This window comes from Zymoseptoria tritici, chromosome 11 (assembly GCF_000219625.1).
Source record: "Zymoseptoria tritici IPO323 chromosome 11, whole genome shotgun sequence".
NCBI classification, from domain to species: Eukaryota; Fungi; Ascomycota; class Dothideomycetes; order Mycosphaerellales; family Mycosphaerellaceae; genus Zymoseptoria; species Zymoseptoria tritici.
Window position 1 is genome coordinate 320,598 of NC_018208.1, and position 21,951 is coordinate 342,548.

Sequence of the window (21,951 nt, forward strand, 5' to 3'; positions counted from 1 at the left end):
TAGGAGAGACATCGCATTGATCAATTTCTTCTCTACCTCCTATCCACTGACTCTATTTCGTAAAAATCTTTCAAGTATCTTCCACGTTACTACGGCACTTCGCGACGCGGAGGCATGTATCAGGAAGCACGAGGCCTGCCGCTTGGTCTTATCGACACGTACTTAGGCACAGGAAATAAGTACCTCCTCCACGCGGAGGAGATCAACTGATGCGACAACTCGTTCATTCACAGCAGAAGAGGTAAAGAAGCTATTTCGACGAAAGTCTCATACTCCTCCATTCCTGGCGGACCACTGACCCGCAGCGTGCACGATCTCCATAACAGATCGCACCATCTGCTGTCGTTTCCTTCCCTCATGTCCAAGAAGCGGACCGTTGAGAAGAAAAGCCAGTCCTCCTCATGCTCCACCCGAAAACGCACCAAAATGGGTTAAAAGAGAAGGAAGGAAGAAGAACGCCACCCATGCATAGTCCTCTCTCCCTGCATCTGCCGTCATCTGTCGAGCGCATTTTGTACACGCAGAGGACATCGCACAGAACCAGCATTGACGTGGAGTAGGAAGTCTCATAACGCCGTTTCCCATGGATCGATGGAAAACCACCCATCTAGTTGCCGTGGTCGTAGATTCCCCAATACTGCTCGCACATGAAGGTTGCAGGAGTGTTCACCTTCCAGTGATCACTGAGGGAAGAGAAGAGGATGCAGTCCTCGGTGAACTTGCTCTTGATCGAGGCGAGGGCGATTGCCTGGTTCTCAATGCTTGCGACGGCGTTACCGTTGGCGTCACCCTGGTATGGCCAGCCAGTCTCCGTGACGACGACACGCTTGCCTCCACAGGCCTCCTTGACGCGTTGAACTTGCATGGCGACGAAATCGCCAGAGCCACCAGCGGTACCGGTGGCGTCGAAGTAGGCGTGGCAGTTGATGGCGGCGTAGTCGGACGCCTCACAGAGCTGTGGGTTGGCAATCACAGCGTTGAAGGTGTCGACGGTCACGATGGCTCCGGTGAATCCAGCGGCGGTCAGGAGACTGCGCGCGGTATCGAGGGCAGCAAGGACGGCCTCAACAGCGGTGCCCTTGTTGACGAGCTCATTGCCGATAGAGATGGTGTCCACAATCGACCAGTCGCCGTTGACGTCGGAGATGATGGTCTGGACTTCAGTCTCGACGTTGGCGATGTCGAACACACCGAGCATGATCTTGGCGTTCTTCGCCTTGACGGCCGCAATGACGTTGCAGACTTGGTCACAGTCGACGCCGTAGATGCGGTACAGACCGTATCCGTCCCACTTCTCGAAGTCGGCCATGACCTGTTCCGCGGACTTGCAGCCACCAGCGGAGGTGTATGGCGTGTAGGTGAGGCCGAGTCCGTTGGTGCTGCCATTGTTGTTGGTGGGAGAGTCTTGCTTTGGAGGTGGTGGAGCAGCGGAAGTGGACGCAGGCTTGGGTGGGTTGTAAGCTGGAGGCTTGTTCTCCTTGGGCGGGGTGTGAGCTGGAGGCTTGTTCTGCTTGGGTGGCTGGTATGAAGGAGGGTTGCTCGCTGGGGCTGGTGGAGGCTGATAGCCTGGAGCAGCGGAGGGAGCGGCAGCTTGGTAACCAGGAGGAGGAGCGACGACGGTCACGACCTCGTACTGGTAGACGACGTTTTCATCTCGCCTGTGCGCATGTTGATGTTGGTGTTGATGCTGGTGGCCAACGGCGTGGGCGGAAGCGCCCGCGGCGAGGGCGGCGATAGTGAGGAGACCGGCCTTCATGTTGATGTTAAGGATGGATGGGTTGCGGGATGGAGTGGAAGTGTGTGCTGCCGTCCCGCGGAGTCAGTGGGTGAATTGATTTGGTTGAAAAGAGCGTGGTGAAGTGGATGATTGAGGATGATTGAGGATGATTGAGGGATTGAGGAATTGATTTTCTCCGTGTTGAAGTTGAGGAGCAAGGGTGGGGTTGGCGTCGGAGATTGAACGGCTGAATGAAGGACAAGGGAGTGGGAAATTTCATGCGCTCGTCCTCATTGTTCGAGGCGATGACAGCATGTGTGAATGGGTCAATGAAGCGACAGTGTTGGTGAATGGTGGATGTGATGGGGATGGAGGACAGTGTGATGCATCGACGTACATTCGCTTCTCAAGATCAGATGTTGTGCTTGGCGGGTGAGGTGGCCGGAGGGTGGAATGCAGCAAGGTCGGCGACGATTGGACCGGCGGGTGAGGTAAGGAATGTCGTGGATGTGTATCCTGAATGAGCGTGGTGGTCGTCAATGTCGACAATGAGCGTGGAGGCCGGTGAATCGAAGCGTCGTCGTCGGTGAGGGAGGGAGGGAGAAAAGAAGACGAAGAAGAAAGAAGAAGCTCAGTCTTTGGTTGATTGCAAATGCTGGTGAGATTGGAGATTGGTCGTGTTCCAGGAACAGGGGGACTCGTGGTCGCAATTGGCTCAACTGTCGAAGGCGGGTCGTTCCTTGGCCGGGGTTTGTGTGTGCCTTGCTTGCTTGCATGGGCGATTTTCGCATTGGAGGTCCGGGGGCTGAACGTTGGTCGATCTCCATCAAAATGTTCCTTCAAATCCGCGCGTCTCCCAATATATCATCAATAACATCATCGTGTGTCTCAAAAGCCTTCATCCATTGTAACAACACAAATGAGAGGAGCCCAGCCCCCACGTTTCGACACACCAACTTCACGTGTCTGGCATGACCATGCTGCCGAAGATTGACAGGCGCCACGATCCGGGGTTGTCCCTTGTTTTACGAGGCCATCAATCTCGGCGCACGACCCGATGGACGCGAATAATGACTCGTATTGCGGCGACATCTCGAGGAGCGGAGTCCGTGGATGAGCACGGTCAACGTCTGCATTGATACCAAATAGTTTGTGTATCGAAATACCTGATGAAGAAGGAGCGTCGTGCTGGACGGCGTTGGATTTCGGCAGGACTGAGCTCGCTGCTGCCAGAGACAAATCACTCGTGTTCGAAGCAAGGAGCATGTTGCATCTTACGGTCTTTGCGAGTCTAGACCGACTTCTTCCTGATCTCAGCTGCGGCGTCCTGTACGAGTGTGCAGCTGAACAAGATGATGGCAGCAGGTCAGGTTGGCCCACATCACCGCCGCTCCAGCCCTCACAACCACGCATCCGTCACTAGCAGATGCCAACCACCATCTCCTGCAGCCAAGCGTCTCACTTGTCCCTCCAAATCCTCACAACACACAACTTCTCCCATCCCGCCTTCATCCCACTAACACCCACCTTCTCCGCCCTCCACCCTCCCCTTCCCTCCTCCCAAGCCCTCACCCTTTCCATCACTACCTCCGGCCGATTCTGCGCACAGAGCAAAACATACGCCACGCCGCGCCGACTTAACACCTCCGGGATCTGCTCCAACAAGCGGTCCGTCGTTTCCATACCATCCTTCCCGCCCGCGTAAGAGAGTGACAGAAGATGCGAGTCCCTCTCAAACTCTCCTTCACCAGCCGCGGCGGAGAACTCAGCGTTGGGCAGGCTATCTGTAGGCACGTAAGGCGGATTGAAGATCAGCACATCCACACATCCCGCCCGTAAAGGCGTGGTTAAGTCAGCTTGCGCAGCATCCAACCACGAACCCGCTGTCTTCAGATTCTCCTGCCGTGCGAGCGTGGCGGTCTGAGCTGTGGCGCTGCAGGCGAAGATGTTGACGTCTGTGCCTAGAGCGGCGAGGTCGATTCGTCCGAAGATTCTCTGGGCGTGAGCGAGTGCGAACGCGAGGACTACGCCTGAACCGGTGCCGACTTCAAGGAGGAGGGGAGGTGGAGTTGAGGTTGGGAAGTGGGTTGAGAGGAAGGTGGACTCGGAAGGGGATGAGAGGGTGTCGAGGAGGAGGTAGGAGTCTTCAGAGGGTTCGTAGATGCGGTCGAAAGAGACGTGGGAGGTTGTTGGGGTGGGGAGCATTGCTGTGTCGTTCGTGGGAGGTGGAACTTTTCAGCGTAGGAGTCGATGTTTCTTGCGGAGCAGGTCGTGCTATCCGTTGCGTTCGTTCCTCACGCCCAGCTGGCAGCGTTAATCAATGCTACAGTCGAATGTTTCTCGACCATTGTAGCGCTCAATGTTCGTAATGTGCAGCGTTCTTGGATTGGATTCAAGGTTGCATGGCTGGGATCCTGTGTATGTGAGCCCGTGTAGACGACATGGACGGCATTTCAGCTGCAGAAGCGCACCGAATATAAGTCAAGTCGAGGATAGACGTTATGATCAACTATCAGCTGTAAAATTATTTCCGAGGCTGGATTGGAGCTCAAGCTCGCTCTATCGTTCCATGACGTCGACTCCAGCATTTCCAATCTCTCCCGACTCTCACTCACACTCTTCACTTCAGTTCCACGACGACAGCCTCTCTCACATTCCATCTCCTCCTTATCAGACTCTTACCAAAACCCTCACAATGCGTTCCACCCTCCGCCTCCTCGCCGTCCCCTCCTCAGTAGGAACCCAATCCTCCGGCCTCCGCCCCGTCCCCCTCGCCCTCCTCCCTCCAATCCCCCTCTACCGACGCCTCCTCCGCTCCCACCGCAAACACCTCCCCCGCGAAATGCGCTTGTTGGGTGACGAATACGTCAAAGCGGAGTTCCGCGCCCACCGCTCCATCGACAATCCAGTCCACATCGTAGGCTTCCTCACCGAGTGGCAGATGTACGCCCAACAAGTGGAAGGAGAAGCGTGGAGGGGTGAAAAGATGGATAAGGGAAAGGTGGATAAGATGTCTGATCAGCAGATTGGGCAGTTGTATGAGTTGATGCAGACGATCAGGGAGCAGGAGTTGGAGGAGAATGATCCGGAGTATGTTAGTGGGAAGGCGCCGCCGCCGCCGGAGCCGCAGGGAGGGAAGGGGAAAGAGTGAATTGCACGAGGGTTTTCGGTGGAAGGGAGGGGTCAGGTGGAGGGCGGTCACGGTGAATGATGGACACGCGGACGAGGCAGGCGGTGGACAGCAAACTTCTGGATTATCATCTGGACCACGAACAGCGCTGCGCGACAACACATCCATTCTACCTGTATTCACGGCCAAGTGCATCAATACCACCCACCGACCAGAAACCTGCTCCACGATACACAGCAATGTGTAAAACAATCTTCTGGAAAGATGAAAGTTGCGGCCACACCTGGTACATCCTCTCCCTGCTCCCCACCACCACCCAGACCCTAACCACCCTCCTCCCCTAGGCTCGAACTCGACAAACCATGCGCCCCCGGTCTCAACCTCGTCTCCTGTCCCGACTTCAGCACAACCCAACCCTTCGGTCCTGCTCGCAAACCCCGCCGTTGTCGCTGGGCGGCTCGCCTTGAATGTCCAGCCTGCGACTTTGACGAGTACGACATGCGGAAACGGAGGATGATAGTCGTCAAACGGACCGGATGGAAATTCGGCCTGGGGCCTGGAAAGGAGGATGTCGGGGTTGAGCTTGTGACGGGACATGGAGGGGTAGGACGCTTCGAGACGGGAGGGGGCTGTTGTGTTGTGATGTGAATGCCCGTGTAGGTGAAGCGGCATGTTCGAGGTCTGGAACGAAGCGGAACTGGTATGCAAGCTGGAACGGCAGACAGAATATCGCGCTGTTGAATTGAACTGGCAAATTTCTTGAAAAACGAAAGGGTATCTCATCATCCATCAACAAATCATAAAATCATGCCTCCTCCTCCCTCCACCTCATCCCTCCATCACTATTCCAACTCCGACGTCCGATCCAGTTCCCCGCGATACTTGAAATCGCTCAACCCCTCATTCCAAGGCTCATTACTCCCAAACATGGAATCATGCGCCCCATCACTCCTCCAACCCCCATTCCCTCCCACATCATTCGGATCAAACGGCCCATCCGCCACATTCATCCACTTATCTCCACTCTTCGCTCGATCCCTGCCTCCCAGTACACCACCACCATCCCCACCATCCAGCGGGAAAAGGTTGATGTCAAATGCCTCCTCATTCTCCGCCACGCGGTCGTTGATGCAACTCGTTTTGTAGAGGACGACGTCGCCTAGGGCTCGACCACGGTGTTCATCAACGATATGATCGAGGTAGTATTCCATACCATGATACACCCCACTCTTGCCACCCATAAACACGCAGAACAAGCATTTGAAAGAATACTGCGCTTTCACGACGACTTTCTGCTGAACATGACTCTTTGCCAAAAACGGCCACCGGAGTTTCAAACCCCTCGCGGCGAAGGTGAAGACTTTATTCCAAATCACATCCGTATCCGCGTGTGCGATATTACTGCGGAACGCGCAGCCTTTCGTCACGCAGGAGAGATACTGCATCGATGCCGCGGCGGAGGAAGGGTGGCGGGACCAGGGTTCCACTTCACGACCCTTGGCGAGGGCTTTGCGGTCGCCGTTTTGCAGTTTCCAGGCGCCTTTGCAGTAGCCGAGGTAGTCATTGTCCGGGGACGGGGTCGGGATTAGGGAGGTGGAGTTCGGTGTGTTGGAGTTGGTGCGGTGAACGAGGATAGGGGATGTTGGTGGGTGCATGGAAGAAGGGGAAAGGACTTCGGGCGCGATGGAGCTGGCGGTGGTCTCGCGGCGGGCGATGACGGGAGGTTGGACTTTGGGACCCCAGATTTCTTGCGGGTTGTCTTCCCATTCTTCGTAGGTAAAGGTGGCGCCGGAGTCGGTGACCTCTGTGGTGGCTTTTCCGGGTGGGTGGTTTTCGTGAGAGTGGGCGTGATGGGTGTTGCTGGCCATGCTGGTGGGTGAGGTGACTGATTTGGACCGATCTGGTTCTTCTAGAATGGCTGCTGGGGTGGAGACTGTTGGTATTGAGTTCTTGTCGTCGTTTCCGCTGACATTCCGTTTGTGGCTGAATATTGACATGATGGAGCTTCGTTTTCGACGGGTGTGACTCTGCTGCGTGTCGTCGGCACCGGCTGATGCGTCTCCTTCGTCCGAAGCGTGATTGTAATCACGAGTCCATGTCCGTTGTAATCCTTGATTCGGCTTCACCGGTCCAGTTGAAGAGTTCGTACGAAGTCGCGTGAGGCTGCTCCTGGGTGAGGAAGACACGGAAGGAGTAACAAGCGAGTGATTGGATGCGTGGGAAGAGCTCATCACTGGAGTGAGTGGTCCAGCGATCGGTGTGAGGGCGTCTTGCGAGGATGAGCCATTCAACAACCGCTGCTTGAACTCGTGTAGTGTGGCTATCGTTCGGTCTCTTCCAATATCGACCGCATCCACGAGATAGGTAAAGTCCGTGATAGCATGGTCGTCGTCAAAGGCGGCATTCCGTAGCTTCTCCAGCAAAGCACTCTGCAGTTGTATTGTGATTTGCTGCAGGGCTATGATTGTGATGTAGTCTCCATGTTCGAACGCCTGCCCAAACCGGGCTATTCCACGCTTCTTCTCTTGTAGGATGCCATCGGGTGCTTGGTCGATCGATTCCTCGAGTAGTCGCGGCGGAGGTGGAGCTCGTTTCACGGCGCGCTTCTTCTTGATCTTCTGAATGATCGCGCCGCCATCGTGGAAGGCTTGAATGATGGCATCGAGGCAGGTCTGGACGGCATGAGAGGGTGATTTTAGCGATGGGCGATACGTGGTGGATGAGCGTAGGAGGCCGAGTATGCGCACCCAGACTGCTCAGCAGGGGAGGGACAGGGGAGGGAGGTAGGGAGCAGTCACCCGCTCCGTCGATGTCTTGGAACTTACGTTGATGTCCACGGGGACTATGTGAGAGTCGGATGACACCCGACTCATGATGTCGCATTCGTCGGGGCTGGGGCGGGACTGGGATCACGTCTCGGCGATTCGACGGGTGTTTGTCCAAGTGAGACTGCGAGGGGAAAGAGGAACACGGAAACGAAGGAATGGAATGGAATGGAATTGACCACGATCAAGGATCGAGGCCGGTGAAGGGGACCAGGAAGGATTCTGGGGCTGAATATGATGACCTTGACCTTGATTCCCGTCGCTGCATCGCCTCCTGCCGCCTCTGTCGGCCGCTGTCGCCTCCTTTCGCATTCGGAAGTGCAGCAGCTCACTGATCAGCTCGACAGTTCAGCTACATCGGACCAAGGTAGTACGTACCTACCGTGCTAAGCTCTACCTTGAACATGCGGACCTGAATCGAGACTCGAGATCGAAGAGTCGGAGTGGGGTAGAACTACATGCTCGGCCACCACGTGCAAGCCGCATGTCGCCGAGGCCTGGTTGGCACTACCTTATCGATAAGCGCTGGGGAATGAAAATGAATGCCCGGGCTACTTCGAACGTCCTTAGCCAGCCCTTTGCCTCTCCTACGCATACAGAACTTCCGCGTTCAGGTCCACTTCGTCCACTTCGTCCTCCCTAGGCTCTCTTTCGGCCTCCATCTCACATTTCTTCACAAAGTCCTCCTCACCGAGATCCAGCAGCTCTCCAAAGCCGAGCTTGACAAGTAGTCTCGGCCTCTTCTTCCCATACTCCCCGCCCTTGATGAACTCCTCCTCATCAAACCTGTTTGGTCCTTCGTCGATGTACCCTTCAGAGCTGATGCCTCCATTGTAGACCTCCAGCAACTCGGCATCAAGATCAACCACGTACGCCCACTCGCACATCATCGAGTCCATGATGAACTCAACGTCCATCTGGATCGGCACCTTCTCCTTCGAATATGCGACATACGACAAGATCCCCGCTCCCGTATCCCGCGCCAGCGAAGGCTCCACGAACAGCAGGGACCTGAAACGTGCATCACTCAAGAAAAATGATCTCGGTATGAGTGCGTCTCGAACGACTGAATCCTTTTCACTGTTGCTCTGCTTGCTCAATGCCTCGCTCAGCTTTTGAGCTTCCCTTTCGACTTCCTCCGCCTTTTCACAGATGATATCGACCTCCTCTTGACTCGGTGAAAACAGTATGTCGTTGTCGAGCGCTGCCTTCAGAGCTGCGATGTTCTCCTTTGCTGGTGCAGGCTCCGTTGAGTATGGCTCCGTTTTGATCGGGTATCTTGGTCCGCAGTCATCGGTAAGGTTGAGGCGCTTGCAGATATCCTTCGCTGTGTCGGTGTTGGTGAGGAACCTGAAGACTGTCATGCCTTGGCCTCCTGGGTAGCCATCCCACTGCCCGTACTGTGCGATGTGCCATTTGCCTTTGTACCATACGAGGATGAGATGACGAGTGCCCATGGTCGGTCAAGACGAGGAGAGGATTAGGAGTGAAAGGTAAATACCATGGAACATACGTTGTCCCTCCGCATATCTTTATGCTCGTCGCTCTCTCGCCAAGTGGAGACCTGCTGCCGACCTAGACATGGATTCCGGCGGCTGTCGTCTGGCCTGTGTCACATAGAGTGCTCTCCTGGCGTGACATACCTCATGCAATGGCAGGCAGCAGCCAATGCCAGACTGTTCTTGGGGTCGAAGCTGCATGGCCAGCATGGGGAAAAAGGCAATGGCCGATGGAATCCCGAGGCAGAGTCAGCCGATGTCGTGCCGTCACCGTCATCATCCCTCGCTCCGGAGACATCGTCCAAGATTTGCATCCCTGGTCTTGAACGCTAAGGACGAAATCTAGTGGAGGCTTTCCATGTTTCATACCGTCTTGGGCGAGAGAGATTGCTATTGTAAAGAGCCTCGTTCGAAGGCCAACATGAGAGAAGCATTACGGGAAGTGCTCCATGTGAGCAAGCATCTCACCCATGGCAAGTACTCACAGAGTCGACCCAAACCACAGCAAGGGAAAAGACGATGGTATTCTGATATCATTTCCCAATGTACATAGACATGTACATTCAAACGTCCCAGGTCCTACTAGTCGTAGGAACCAATAGCATGGAAAAGGAATGTCTAAGGAATGTCGAATGCAGGGACATAGCAAGAAGGAGAGGTCGTCGTTGTCGTCCTGACGCGCTTAGGTGCAATATTGATTGTTTTGGAATTGCAGTACTGGTCAGTACAACCGATTGGACGACGCCTTAAAAGGCGCAGGGTCGTACGCAGAGACAATCCTGATCGGTGTGGTAGATGTCGCAGTAGTTTTCGTGTCCCACAAAACATTCGAATTCCGCGGAGGCGGAGAGGACGAACAGGGCCGTCGCAAGGATGGCGGAGAAGTTCATGTTGGTCTGTCGTTGAGAACAATGTTGATGTCTCGCAGAGAATTGAAGTTGATGTCTCGTGCGAGAATGATCTTGATGTTTCAGTGATGTGCGGTAGTAGTGATGATGACAATATCTGATACGGTGGCTTTCCGTATTCGGACGACTGTGATTGTCGTCCGTAGAGAAGGGCGGGCGATGGGACCTCTCTCATGTTCGCTGTACCTCCAAAGGTAGGGGTCTTTCGTTGAGAAGCTCGTAGACGAACGCAGTAGACAGTCCGATGGTCTGTGTCGGTGTTCCACCCGGTCTTCCTCCGAGGACGCTCGTGGCGGATCGGTCCCATCTGTCGCCTCGTATTCCAGTGAATGCCGTGGATTGTCATCGCTTCAGCGCGCTTCGAGGTAGACCCGTGAAGTCCAAATCAGAATGATCCAGTTACGGTTGTCGCTCAACACCCGAATATATTCCTTCCTTCTTCCTCGTCGTTACCTATACAGTTTAGCATGTTCGTTCGAGTCTACAGCGTCAGATCAGCCGACTTTTACCACCACATCGAGGCTTCCATTAACAGGCTCGAAACCGAGACAGACCATGCATACGGGAATATGTCAGCATCGGGTATAGAATACTGTAACAGCATCAGGCCCGTTCGAAGCCAGTTCATACTTTGGTCGATCTGACTTCGCGGGAAACCTCCAACACCGGGGTGTAGCGTAGCCTCACCGCTTTGCAGGTAGGACCGTGATTCCGACGAACATCCGAGCAGACAAGCGTCGCGCGAGCGGCCTTGTCCACGCGCCGTTGCGTTGCATCTCGCTAACTTTTCCCGCCGGCTTGAAGCTCCAGATTATCGGCCGTCCACGTCCAGTGTCCACCCTCCGTGGTGTAGGTCGAGTCAGTGAGAGAACCGATCGTTTCTCCTCTGTCAATCGGAGACATGTTGCACAGGCGCCGATGCGGCTGGAGAAGACGTCATCGCCGACATACCGCCGATGAAACTGCAGTCCATGTGAGCGTACGTGAAAGAGATCCGTCTCTCAAGCCAGATCAAACGGCTTCGAGTGAAGTAGGACGAGGGGACAAGGGAGAGGGCAAGTGCGGAGGAAGGTCTCGGAGTATAGATTCTCCGCGCTGGAGGGCCTGAGGCACGCTAGCGCCCGGCGACAACACAATGATAACAAGAGCTCGAGAGGTTTGATGTTAGGCAATGCCGCAGAATGGGAGAAATAGATCTATAACTCTACGCCCGGACTACTCGCCGACTCGGAAGGAGTACGCGAAGAGCAAAGCCCTCAACTCTCGGGTAAGCTGCCGTCGATAGGCCGACAGCAGGTAACACCACCTCGTCGTCGAAGCACGCCATCGACATGTGCCTCCTCTTTGTCCGCGCTCCTCCACACGCCATCGCTCGAATTACCGGATTCGTTCGTCTTACACCAGATTACGCACTCAATGCTGCCGATCTGCTGGGCCTTGCTTGCCCGATCGCGTGGGAAGCTCGTGGAGGGGTATCATTGATCGTTTGATCACGTATATGTATATGTTTTATCCTTGGTCGCCCTTGACTTCGCTCTTCCTTTCCAATTCCTGTTTCTCTCCTTTTTATCTCGTCGAGACTGATTGAAAGACTTCAACTGGGCTATACGTTCAACCGCATCATCTCAACTCTCTCTCTCCTCTAACCATAAGCAAAATGGCCCCGGCTCTGACCGAATCGCCAGCCCAGCCCGCCGTGTTCACATATGACAAGCCTTCTCCAAAGATCTTCCCGGACGGCATCAAGACAAGCGGACAGACCTATCCAGAGTACAGCCAGCTCAAGCCCTACAGCGAGTTCCCAAAGGAGATCACAGGACCAACAGTATGGAAGGCGGAGGACTACCAGAACAATCCCGAGCGATGGGTGCATCGCTTCAGTGAAGATGAGATCCAGGAGCTCAGCGCGGCAGCGGACGCCTTCCTCGCAGCTGGCACGCCCATGACTGGCATCACAAAGGTGAGCAACGGCGGTCGTGGTGGAAATCGAGCGAGCATCTAACAACCAGCAGGAGAAATTCCAGCTCCCCAGAATGGAACAATACCTGACAGCCATGCGAAACGAGATTCTCAACGGCAAAGGCTTCATCCTCTTCAAAGGCTTTCCCGTGCAAGAGTGGGGAAACCACAAGAGCGCAGTAGCATATATGGGACTGGGAACATATCTCGGATACTTCGTCTCTCAAAACGGCTTGGGCCACGTCCTCGGCCACGTCAAAGACACAGGTGCGGACCCGACCAAGATTGAGTCCGTACGAATTTACCGCACGACTGCCCGCCAATTCTTCCACGCAGACGACTGCGACATCGTAGGTCTCCTCTGCATCGCCAAATCCGCCGAGGGAGGAGAGTCAGACATTTCATCCTCCCACCACGTCTTCAACACTCTCCAACGCGAACATCCCGATGTGGTCGAGAGTCTCACGCAACCGATCTGGTACTTTGACCGTAAAGGCGAAGTCTCCGCGGGCCAGGAGCCCTACACCCGCCAACCGGTGTTTTATAAAGAGACCGGCGCGGACGGACGAATCTACACGAAATGGGATCCCTACTACGTCAAGTCTCTGTCGCGCTTCTCTGACAAGGGCGTCATTCCAGCTATGTCCCCAGCACAGGTGAAAGCCGCGCAGGTACTGGAGGATACCTGCCTACGTCTGGCCCTGCACATGATTTTGGACATTGGTGACATTCAGTTCTTGAGCAACGCACATGTGTTGCATAGCCGCACGGAGTACAAGGATTTCCCGCCGCCGGCGCCGAGGAGGCATCTGATGAGATTATGGTTGGCGACGCCGGTGAGCGAGGGTGGGTGGAAGCTGCCGTTTGCTGATAGTGATCATAAGAAGAGGGGTGGCGTGCAGGTTGACGATACACCGCCGAGAGCACCGACGGACGCGGAGTAGCTAGGAGTGCCCAGGAAATAATAGAAGTTTGGTCAAGTCGTCTGTTGAAGATCCAATCTGCTCTGGCAACCGCGGAGGAAGTGAATCTTGAGACCAGTGCACAGACCATGCCACCAGCGTGAACCGGACTTCTTCCAGCTCACAATCTCGTGACGAAGCTGCTGCAATAACTCTCACGCTCTCTATTGCTCAGGCCAAGGCCGCCGCCGTTCAAAGCTGTAATGGAACGAGAGGTCGCTCATCGTTGTCCGGTGCGTCAAAGGCCGAGCTTCGTCCGTCGAGCAATGTCTTTGACCCAGATCGCGTCATTCGGCAACCCCGCCGATCTCTACGACGATGATGTCGAATTATTAATCCTCGAGCTGCCACGACGGGCGGATGGCAATGAGGTAACGCGGAGGTCACAGAAAGTACATCTACAGCAATAGGTCCAGCGGCACCCAACTCTCTCATTCTACACACCCGCCACACAACTCACCACCGCAGCCCATCCCACCGACCGAAGAGACACACCGCCCGCCACCATGACGACCTCCACGTTCAAACACATCGACCCAACGAGCTCGCCTTCGAAACCATGGTCCAAAGTCGACGGACCTGGACAAAGCTTCAAGTACCTAGATATCCCACGAACCGTCCACAACTTGCGAGGCCGAGAGTCGGAGTTCAACACCAATAACTGCGGCTTCGCGGTATACAACTCGCCAGCGAAGGAGAAGGAGTTCGTGGACGATAAAGCTGTACGTGAGGGATACTATCCGGAAGTCGAGGGCTTGTTGAAGAAGAACTTGGAGGGCGTGAGCAAGGTTGTGATCTTTGATCACACGATTAGGAGGAGAACGAAGGATAGTCCTCGGCAGCCGGTGCAGCAGGTACGTTCTTAAAAGAAAGAATGCGATCCAGATGAGCAGAGCACCTAACAGTATCCGCAGGTCCACGTTGACCAAACGCCCGCCGCAGCCGCAGTGCGTGTTCGCCGCCATCTCCCCTCCGATGAAGCCGAGAAGCTCCTCAAAGGCCGCTATCAGATCATAAATGTCTGGCGCCCGATAGGCAACCCAGCCTCCGACTTCCCACTCGCCGTGATCGACTGGCGTAGCACCCGCCCTTCCGATTTCATTGACATCGACCTCATGTACCCGATCCGACCAGACTCGGCCATGGACGACGATGACCGCGGCAAAGAGAAACTTCCCTCCGAGGAATCACTAAACTCGACCGAGGGGTATGAAGTGCGAGGCGAGACGATGGGTGTGGCCGCCAGTGAGAAGCACCAGTTCTATTATATGAAGGATATGGGCGTGGATGAGGTGATGCTATTGAAGTGCTTTGACTCGTTTGGGGAGGGCATGGAGGGCGGCAAGCCAGGGATTGCGGTCAGGACACCGCACACGGCGTTCGTGGACCCGAACACGCCCAAGGATGCGCCGGGACGGCAGAGTATCGAGGTGAGGTGTTTGGTGTTTTATGATTGATGTACTCGATGAAACGGGCGAGTTTCCCACCACTATGCCGCATACCACGTCTGACGTAGGGTGTATTTCGAGTTCCTTTCCATCATTTGCCTTGGGCCGTCTCTGTCTCGGTTTGTCAAGGTAGCTGTTTTTGAAGACCGAACGGAGCAGGCGGACCGCATCAACCACATCATGACCGGCGAAACACGGCAGTTGATGCCATGCCTCGTTCTGGTAGTTGCGACCACAAATTCGCAAGTCTTCACAATCCCACCTGTTTCTTTGGCCCCCGCCGCCACGACCTCACCTTCACTTCGATCCGGCTCCAGTATCAACGCGCATTCTCTACTCAGCCAACTAAACCGACACTCGACACACAGTCGGAGGCGCATGGCCACTCTCTCGTTGTAATAGAAATCACTCGTTGCCCTACGCACGATGTCAGCATCCTTGTGGACAGCCTGCCAGCAGACCGACCAGATTGGACTATTCTCGCGCACATCACGTGTGGTCTGCTCCGAATATTGGCTCGTATGGCGAAATTGGCATCCCGAGCGAGCGTCGCGAGCCTGGCACTGGGAGCGAATGTGGCTGACGGTAGCGATCGTGCCGCTAGTATCAAGAGCAAGGTACGACTGGGGAAGGCAGAATCTCCTGATCAATCATCGTCATCATTATCATGATGATGACCGTATCGGATGGCAAAATGAAGGCATTTCGAGCGATGTGAGACGCCAAGTCTGAGTTCGGAGTTTGCTCACGACTGCTCAAAACTCGGAGTGTGCTCCCTCGCTGGCATTCCGCAGATGAATGCGGGCTTGTACAGCGAGCAGAAGCAGCGAGGGAATTGTGTCGAAAGTGTTTGTTTTCGCCTCTCTCGTCGGTGACCCAGCAGGGCGGAGAAGTGGTGGTCATTGCTCTCTCGATGGGGCCAGAACAGCTCGAAACTTGGTCCGGCATGCCGACGGGAATCTGCCTGTGCCCCAATTCACGGCGCCAGCTCCGTCAAAGTTTCTTCAAGGATGCACAATTCCGGAAGTCTCTTCTTCACGGTCATGCAGGGTGCGATGTAGGGCGTGGACGGCAATCTAGACTGGCCTCCATTCTAGGTGAAGTGCCGCTGGAAGTGACCCTCAACGTGCCCCGGATAGAGGCATTGTCAGGAAGAGCGTCGAGTGGCATTCTTGCGCGAGAGATTGGATGCTTAGCAAAGAAAGCGAGTCTTCGAGCATGTCGTTCTTGTGTCTCTTCCCACGGCAGAACCCTTTCCGACATGACCAACAAGAATAGGCGAGGACGACAGGAGACATCCACGGGGCTGCGTCCGTTCTTCTCGAGGCGGTAGTGGAGCCCAAGTGCGACGGACGCTCATGCGGGTGATTCGGTCTGCAACTCTGCATCATCGAGCTCCTTACCTTGCTAGTGCCTTCAGCTCTTGCTCTTCGATAGTGGTCTGCCTTGCGAGACCTTTGCTGACGCAATCTCGTATTCCACACTCTTGACGAAACTCTGGGTTGGCATGAATCATCCCCTATCATGAAACGGAGGCAGTCGCGTACAACGAGCAATGTCAAGGCTGCTTGCCAAGCTTGCAGAGCGAGCAAGACAAGGGTACGTCCCCAGCCATACTTCTCGCAGCGCGCGCGAGCCACTGGCGCACACGCTCGAGACGCCAGTCTCCTACCTGCTGCTTTCGTCTGATATATACAGTGCGATGGACTTCGACCGACGTGTTCGCGATGTGCACGAAGAGCCAACCTGTCCTGCGAATACGACACTGAGCCAGATGAGTTCCGCATCACGGCCTTGCGGAGGAGATATGTGGAGGCGGAGCAGCAAGCTTCGACGCGTGAAGCATTGCTGCGGCATCTCGTCGACAGCAGTCGTGACGAGGCTCATGATATCTTGAAGCGGATGCGAGCAGATGAGAGTGATCTGTCCATTCTTGCCGGACTCCTGGCCAGGACGAGCAACGTTCCTGTCGGAGATGTGGTCGAGGCGACGGCCGGCAATTCGAATTTGGATGTCACCACCAATGAAGGACCCCTGACTGACGATCGATACTCCATCGCGTTTCTACTTGCTAGGAACTCGACCGCCAGGGCGACCAGTGAAAGAATGGACACAGGTTCGTCGACACCGCGTGCAGAGGATCCTGGTCCCTCTGACATTGGGTTGGGCAAGCGGAGGCGATTGTCCGAGGTGCTGCCCGAAGTGCTGCGACCAATCTTGCAGAAAACATTGTCGACACCATATTTTCCACGCCAAGGACTTGAACCTCTAATGCCGAAACCTGATCAGACTGACTACACCTGGATGAAAAAGTTGGTCAACGTCAAAGCCTCAGACTGGGGTGTTGAGTACGCTACGGATCGAGGCTTCCTGGAGATCTTGAAGTGCTACTTCACTTGGGAGAACTCGGTTGTGGGCCTAGTGCATGAAGAGGCATTTTGGCAAGGACTGGCAGTTGGCGGTTCCGACTGGTGTAACATGTGCTTGGTGCACAGTATCCTGGCAATGGGCACGGTAAGCACTTGACGTGCCGTCCATGACGTGCCGTCCAACCTCGGAGCTGATCGAGATCATTGCAGAAAGTGTATGGCATGTTCCACATCGACAGCGTCGGCGAGCCGGAGCGAGCGGCACTGAACGAAGCGATGCTGTTATGGGACGAGCAAGTACGGTCACCAATTCCTGCCAATATATCTGCCGGTCTAGTCATGCGTGAGACACTGGCGTCGAATGGGGAGGATCTTTCGGGTCAACCCTACCTCGAAGAAGCCATGCATCTCGCTTCTCGGTCCGGTCTGTTCGACCCTTCACGCGCAGTCCATATGTACGATCAGACTCAACCCGGTCAGACGAGGCAGCGAGCTGAATTCGCTTGGGCGGTGTATGCACATCATGGGTACGTACTCATGAGGCTTTCTCTGTCCGTGTTTGTGCTAACACTCCATGCGGCTTCCATTCACTCACCTCCAACTCCACGCCATCGCTACCATTGCTACTCCACGCTCCACCGGTGGATATTCCGGGGCCAAACCACGAACAAGACGCCGAGCAATGGGCGCCATTCCCTCTGAGCTTCCCGCAACCTCCCAGTATGCTAAGCAGCAAATTCGCGGCTCGAGCCGCTCTCTGGCGAGTTGGGAATTCCATCATCCCTCTCCTCCACAACATCAGCGAGGACCCCGGCTCGATTGAAGTCCACTGGCCAGAGACCGTCTCCTTGTTCAATCAGCTCGAGACATGGTTTGCGAACCTCGAACCTCGCATGAATACCTTGCACGCCACACCTCCGCACATCCTCTGGTTACAGTACGTTCGCCAACACTTCTAATACACTGTCATCTCGTTAACAGATTCCCAGCGCCGACTACCACCGCTGCACAATCGACCTCTTCCACCCCTTCCTCCCCATCCACCCCCCCACCTCCCTTGCTCACACTGCAACATCCCACTCCACGACCCAACTCCGCCTCCTAACCCACCAAATCGAACTTCAATACCCCCGTTTCCCCATCGCGTTCTCCGCACTCCTCAGCCCTGTACTTCACGTCGCAACCTCTACCTTCCCCGAAGCAGTGGCTCTCGGGCCCGACGGCGACGAGCACTTCTACCTCTGTCTCTGTCTGCGTCTCATGGCGCGTATGGCGGGTGCGTACCCGGTGATGAGAGGACTGATGAGAGGTCTGGTCGGCCAGGCAGAGGGTAGTGGGATGGAAGTTCCAGCCGAGGTGCGTGAGATTGTGAGGAAAATGGAGAAAGCGGCAAAAGGACTGAAGGAAGGGGAGATGGAGGAGAGATTTCCGGTCTTGTTGGAGTTGTCTGAGTTGGAGGGGGAGAGGTCGGACGGACGGGGTTTGGTGGAGCAGGCGGGAAGATTGTCTATTATTTGAGGATGGGGAAGGAGAAGTTCTGCTGTTTGGCTGAAGCCAAAGGAAGGGCGTTGGATAAATTGTCACGGAGAACGAGGTCACGAATCAGCCAAAGTAGACCTTAACAAGCGTACAGATAAGTCAGCATTGCAAGTGTAGGTACCATAGCAAGACAGCTTCGCAAGCGTACATTTACGTGCAAATGTACCCTTGCAGGGCGGTGGACATACAGCGGAGGAGGACACACAGATACCATGACAGATCAGATAAATAACGGTACAGATATGTGCAGATAAGGGTATATTTACCATAGCAGGACGACCAAATAGGCGTGCAGGTAGCTGTACAAGTAAGCGTCCAGATAAGCGTTGAGGTATCTGGCAGCACATAGATTGGCGTGCACATAAGCGTACAGATAAGGGCGTGGATAAGTTAGCAGGACAGCTAGATAAGCATACATGTAGCTTAGCAGGACATGTAATAAGATGTGCAGGTAGGCCAGCACGGAGCTTTACCAGTTCAACGCCGTTCTGAATCGTGCCTGCTCTTCTGCTTTCCGTGAGCTGCGTGGAATCAATCGCCATCCAGGAGAGCTAGGAATATCTCAAGTAGGTTGATTCGTACAGGCTGTGGTCAAAACTTCTGGCCCCTTTCAATACCCTCGACTCATTAAAACATCATGCCACCGAGGAGTCCACCGGCGAGCAAGCCGCCTCCCAGGGCAATCGGCATTCCCATCCCCGTCCCGCCGCCGTATCCCCTCCTTCCAAAAGGAGCCATCGGACGGTTGTACATGCCACCAGGAGCGTAAGGGCCAGACATGTACGGATTAACCATCCGTCCAGCTCCCGGATATCCCATCATGCCACCGCCACCGAAGCCTCCGCCATACGCCATCTGTCCTCTCGGCGGCGGTTGTAACCACACATCCTCGCCGTTGCGATCCTTGCCCAGATATTGCGACTCGCCGGTTCGCATGGCCTTCTGCATCGCCTCGCGAATTCGCAGATGCTGCTCGTACATCTTCTGTTCTTCCTCTTCGCGTTTCGCACGAGCCACTGAACGCTCTTCGTGGGTTGTGCCGGTGACCTTGTCCTTGAACTTGCGGCCAAAGGAGCGGCCGTCCTTGCCTTTGCCCTTGCCGTCGGTTGGCCGAGGTGGCAGATCTGAATGTGCGGAAGAAGATGCTGCCGCCGATCCAGCTGCCGCACCACCTGCGACCGGAGCTCCGTTGAATTTCGGCTTGGACTTGTGATCTCCTGCGTCGTCTTCGAGATCCGAGTGTCCGTGGATGATATCCTCCATGCTTGGGTCATGTTTGCCATTTCCGAGGTACGATGTCATGTTCTCTTGCTCGATGCGTTCACGCTCAGGCCCTGACAGGGTCGCGAGGTATTGTTCGTCATCGTATGGGTGATCCCAGGTACTGCGTGGTGGAGTGGCGCGAGTGTCGACGTAGAATTGGTGGCCGCTCTCCGTGTCTAAGGTTCGCACCCAACCTAGGAACAAAGGCGATAATGATTAGCTATGCTCGTTCTGTAAGGCGAATACGCCATGAAGGCCTCACAAAGCCCAAGATACTACAGTCTCGGACGCGGCAGGCCTTATATTCTTCACTTACCTTCAGGTAACGGTCGAGCTTCCAGTTCCATGGAACGACGGTATGCCTCGGGGATACTGCTGGAGGACGATGCTCCGGGAACATTGAGGTGTGAGTCATGAGTACTGGCGGTCGGATTGCTGCTGGAGCCTGCGGCGGAGGTGGTGGAGGAACCAGTCGCCTGGGTATAGCTCGGTGGCGGCTCGTTGGGGATTTCTGAACCTGCCATGGTAGTTTCGAGTTTCGATACAAGGATGGTGAGTCTTCAAGTCGCGTGGTTCTCGTAGGGATGGAGAGACTGTGGAAGACAGGGGATGGTTGTGAAGAAGGAAGACGAGGTGCATCAATAGAGGTAGAAGAGTACCTTAGGCAGTGACGTATGTCAGCGATCATTCGTGCCTTCCGCCACATTGCTCAGCCACACTACACTTTCACATGAACGACAGCGGCCTTGGCTCCGCCTCCAATGGTGTGACGGAAAACACATAGACGACTCAGCAGACGAGTGCGGCAGACTTACAACCTACTACCAGCGCTCCATTGTGACTGAGTAGTACAGCTCGACAAGCTTGTGGTGAGATCGCAGGATGCAAGGGTTTTTTCATATCAAGAGGACATTACTTCAACACTCCTGGGGCCGCTTCGATAGTCTACACTTGCTATACAACCATGTTCCGACTGAACCATCTCTCCCTCACACTCCAGCATCAGCCGGCGCAACATTCAGATTCCAGTCGATCGCACCGTCCTCACCATACCTCTCCACCAACCACTCATTCGCCTTCTTGAAGTGGCCACAATCCATGAATCCCTTATGAGCACTCAGCGGACTGGGATGCACTGACTTCAGCACCAAATGCTTCCCACCAATCTTCTCGCATCGCTTCTGTGCCGGACTGCCCCAAGCCAGGAACACCACGCCTTTGACTCGCTTCGAGGCGACGGCATCAAGTACCTTCTGTGTGAACCGTTCCCAACCTTGCTTTGCGTGGGAGTTTGCATCGTGGGCCCGAACTGTCAAGCATGTATTGAGCATCAGAACTCCTCGATCCGCCCATGGGGTGAGCAAGCCGCCATTATTCGGCGGCGGTTTGAAGTCTGGGTAGTCTTTCTTCAATGCCGTGTAGATGTTCTTCAGGCTCGGCGGTGCAGGGACGGGTGGGCGAACGGAGAAGCATAGTCCGTGGGCTTGATTGAGGTTATGGTAAGGGTCCTGGCCCAGGATGACAGCTTTGACGTTGGGAAGTGGTGTATGTCGAGACCAGGAGTAGACATCCTCGGATGGAGGAAAGATCTTTTTGCCGGCTGTGGCCTCTTTGACGAGGAAGCGTTTGAGGTTGAGGAATTCGGGAGTGGTCAGTTCGGAGTGCAGGACAGCAAGCCAGGATTCGTGTAGTGTTTCGATCTCGAGTTTGAGGAGCGACTTGTGGTCATCGGACAGCTTTTCGACCCACGCCGCCTTGTCGAACTTGATGGGCACTGTTGCTGGGGCTGTGGGAGAGCTTGCTGGCTTGGAAGGATTAGTGGATGATGATGGGCCGTTGGTCTTCGGTGCGCCAAAGAATGATGTGATGGAAGCATTGGCCTTCGGCTTCTTGACCGCTTCAGCGGCTACGTCGACTGCTTTGCGCTTGAGTGACATGATGTGGTGTGGTATACAATGGGCGCGTCGTGATTAAAGATGTTCAGGTCGCGGTCTGAAAGTGAACTTTGGCGAGACGCGACGATGACGTTGACGCGAAGCGGCCGGACCGGAATATCTTCGGCATCGATCTGGACGGGGACTCAATCTCTCCGGCTTTATCCATCGTCTTCCTCTCCTTCCCACTATCGCCATCGGTATCTTGTCCTAATAAAGTACGTCTCGACCGGCACGGACGAGCTCAGCCCACGCCGTCTTCCTCGCGCGATACTGTTGCAACTCTTCCTCCGCTCTCTCATACGCCTTGCCATGGACAGCCTCGAACAACAGTAATCCCAGATGCTTCTCCTCCGCTACGCGACGGTCTCGCCGGATCTGAGTTCGGGAGCGAGCCG

The 21,951-nt window shown here is 55.1% G+C and overlaps 10 protein-coding genes across 10 annotated transcripts; 4 read left to right on the forward strand and 6 right to left on the reverse strand.

Annotated features, from left to right (window-relative positions):
- Nucleotides 1–206: 206 nt before the first annotated feature.
- MYCGRDRAFT_82536 (uncharacterized protein) lies at nt 207–2,303 on the reverse strand (the record flags this gene model as incomplete). Its single annotated transcript, XM_003848653.1, has 2 exons — nt 207–1,803; nt 2,115–2,303. The coding sequence occupies one exon, from the start codon at nt 1,307–1,309 to the stop codon at nt 608–610; it is 702 nt and encodes a 233-aa protein (XP_003848701.1).
- An 872-nt stretch (nt 2,304–3,175) lies between these two features.
- Nucleotides 3,176–3,922, reverse strand: MYCGRDRAFT_87952 (uncharacterized protein; the record flags this gene model as incomplete). The annotated part of the gene is made up of 1 exon (XM_003848652.1): nt 3,176–3,922. One exon carries the CDS (start codon nt 3,920–3,922, stop codon nt 3,176–3,178), a length of 747 nt encoding a protein of 248 aa, XP_003848700.1.
- A 439-nt stretch (nt 3,923–4,361) lies between these two features.
- MYCGRDRAFT_106079 (uncharacterized protein) lies at nt 4,362–4,908 on the forward strand (the record flags this gene model as incomplete). Its single annotated transcript, XM_003848253.1, has 1 exon — nt 4,362–4,908. One exon carries the CDS (start codon nt 4,413–4,415, stop codon nt 4,866–4,868), a length of 456 nt encoding a protein of 151 aa, XP_003848301.1.
- Nucleotides 4,909–5,689: 781 nt separating this feature from the next.
- Nucleotides 5,690–7,720, reverse strand: MYCGRDRAFT_111192 (Ca2+-modulated nonselective cation channel polycystin; the record flags this gene model as incomplete). The annotated part of the gene is made up of 2 exons (XM_003848651.1): nt 5,690–7,519; nt 7,673–7,720. 2 exons carry the CDS (start codon nt 7,718–7,720, stop codon nt 5,690–5,692), a joined length of 1,878 nt encoding a protein of 625 aa, XP_003848699.1.
- A 539-nt stretch (nt 7,721–8,259) lies between these two features.
- MYCGRDRAFT_111193 (uncharacterized protein) lies at nt 8,260–9,326 on the reverse strand (the record flags this gene model as incomplete). Its single annotated transcript, XM_003848650.1, has 1 exon — nt 8,260–9,326. The coding sequence occupies one exon, from the start codon at nt 9,127–9,129 to the stop codon at nt 8,260–8,262; it is 870 nt and encodes a 289-aa protein (XP_003848698.1).
- Nucleotides 9,327–11,736: 2,410 nt separating this feature from the next.
- Nucleotides 11,737–12,982, forward strand: MYCGRDRAFT_87954 (uncharacterized protein; the record flags this gene model as incomplete). Its single annotated transcript, XM_003848254.1, has 2 exons — nt 11,737–12,039; nt 12,092–12,982. The coding sequence occupies 2 exons, from the start codon at nt 11,737–11,739 to the stop codon at nt 12,980–12,982; spliced, it is 1,194 nt and encodes a 397-aa protein (XP_003848302.1).
- A 394-nt stretch (nt 12,983–13,376) lies between these two features.
- MYCGRDRAFT_63510 (uncharacterized protein) lies at nt 13,377–14,482 on the forward strand (the record flags this gene model as incomplete). Its single annotated transcript, XM_003848255.1, has 2 exons — nt 13,377–13,854; nt 13,915–14,482. The coding sequence occupies 2 exons, from the start codon at nt 13,507–13,509 to the stop codon at nt 14,455–14,457; spliced, it is 891 nt and encodes a 296-aa protein (XP_003848303.1).
- A 2,237-nt stretch (nt 14,483–16,719) lies between these two features.
- Nucleotides 16,720–18,335, forward strand: MYCGRDRAFT_96518 (uncharacterized protein; the record flags this gene model as incomplete). Its single annotated transcript, XM_003848256.1, has 4 exons — nt 16,720–16,962; nt 17,028–17,344; nt 17,539–17,754; nt 17,807–18,335. 4 exons carry the CDS (start codon nt 16,720–16,722, stop codon nt 18,333–18,335), a joined length of 1,305 nt encoding a protein of 434 aa, XP_003848304.1.
- Nucleotides 18,336–18,983: 648 nt separating this feature from the next.
- On the reverse strand, nt 18,984–20,183 carry MYCGRDRAFT_111195 (uncharacterized protein; the record flags this gene model as incomplete). The annotated part of the gene is made up of 2 exons (XM_003848649.1): nt 18,984–19,813; nt 19,936–20,183. 2 exons carry the CDS (start codon nt 20,141–20,143, stop codon nt 18,984–18,986), a joined length of 1,038 nt encoding a protein of 345 aa, XP_003848697.1.
- A 425-nt stretch (nt 20,184–20,608) lies between these two features.
- MYCGRDRAFT_76703 (uncharacterized protein) lies at nt 20,609–21,568 on the reverse strand (the record flags this gene model as incomplete). Its single annotated transcript, XM_003848648.1, has 1 exon — nt 20,609–21,568. The coding sequence occupies one exon, from the start codon at nt 21,554–21,556 to the stop codon at nt 20,609–20,611; it is 948 nt and encodes a 315-aa protein (XP_003848696.1).
- Between the last annotated feature and the right edge of the window lie 383 nt (nt 21,569–21,951).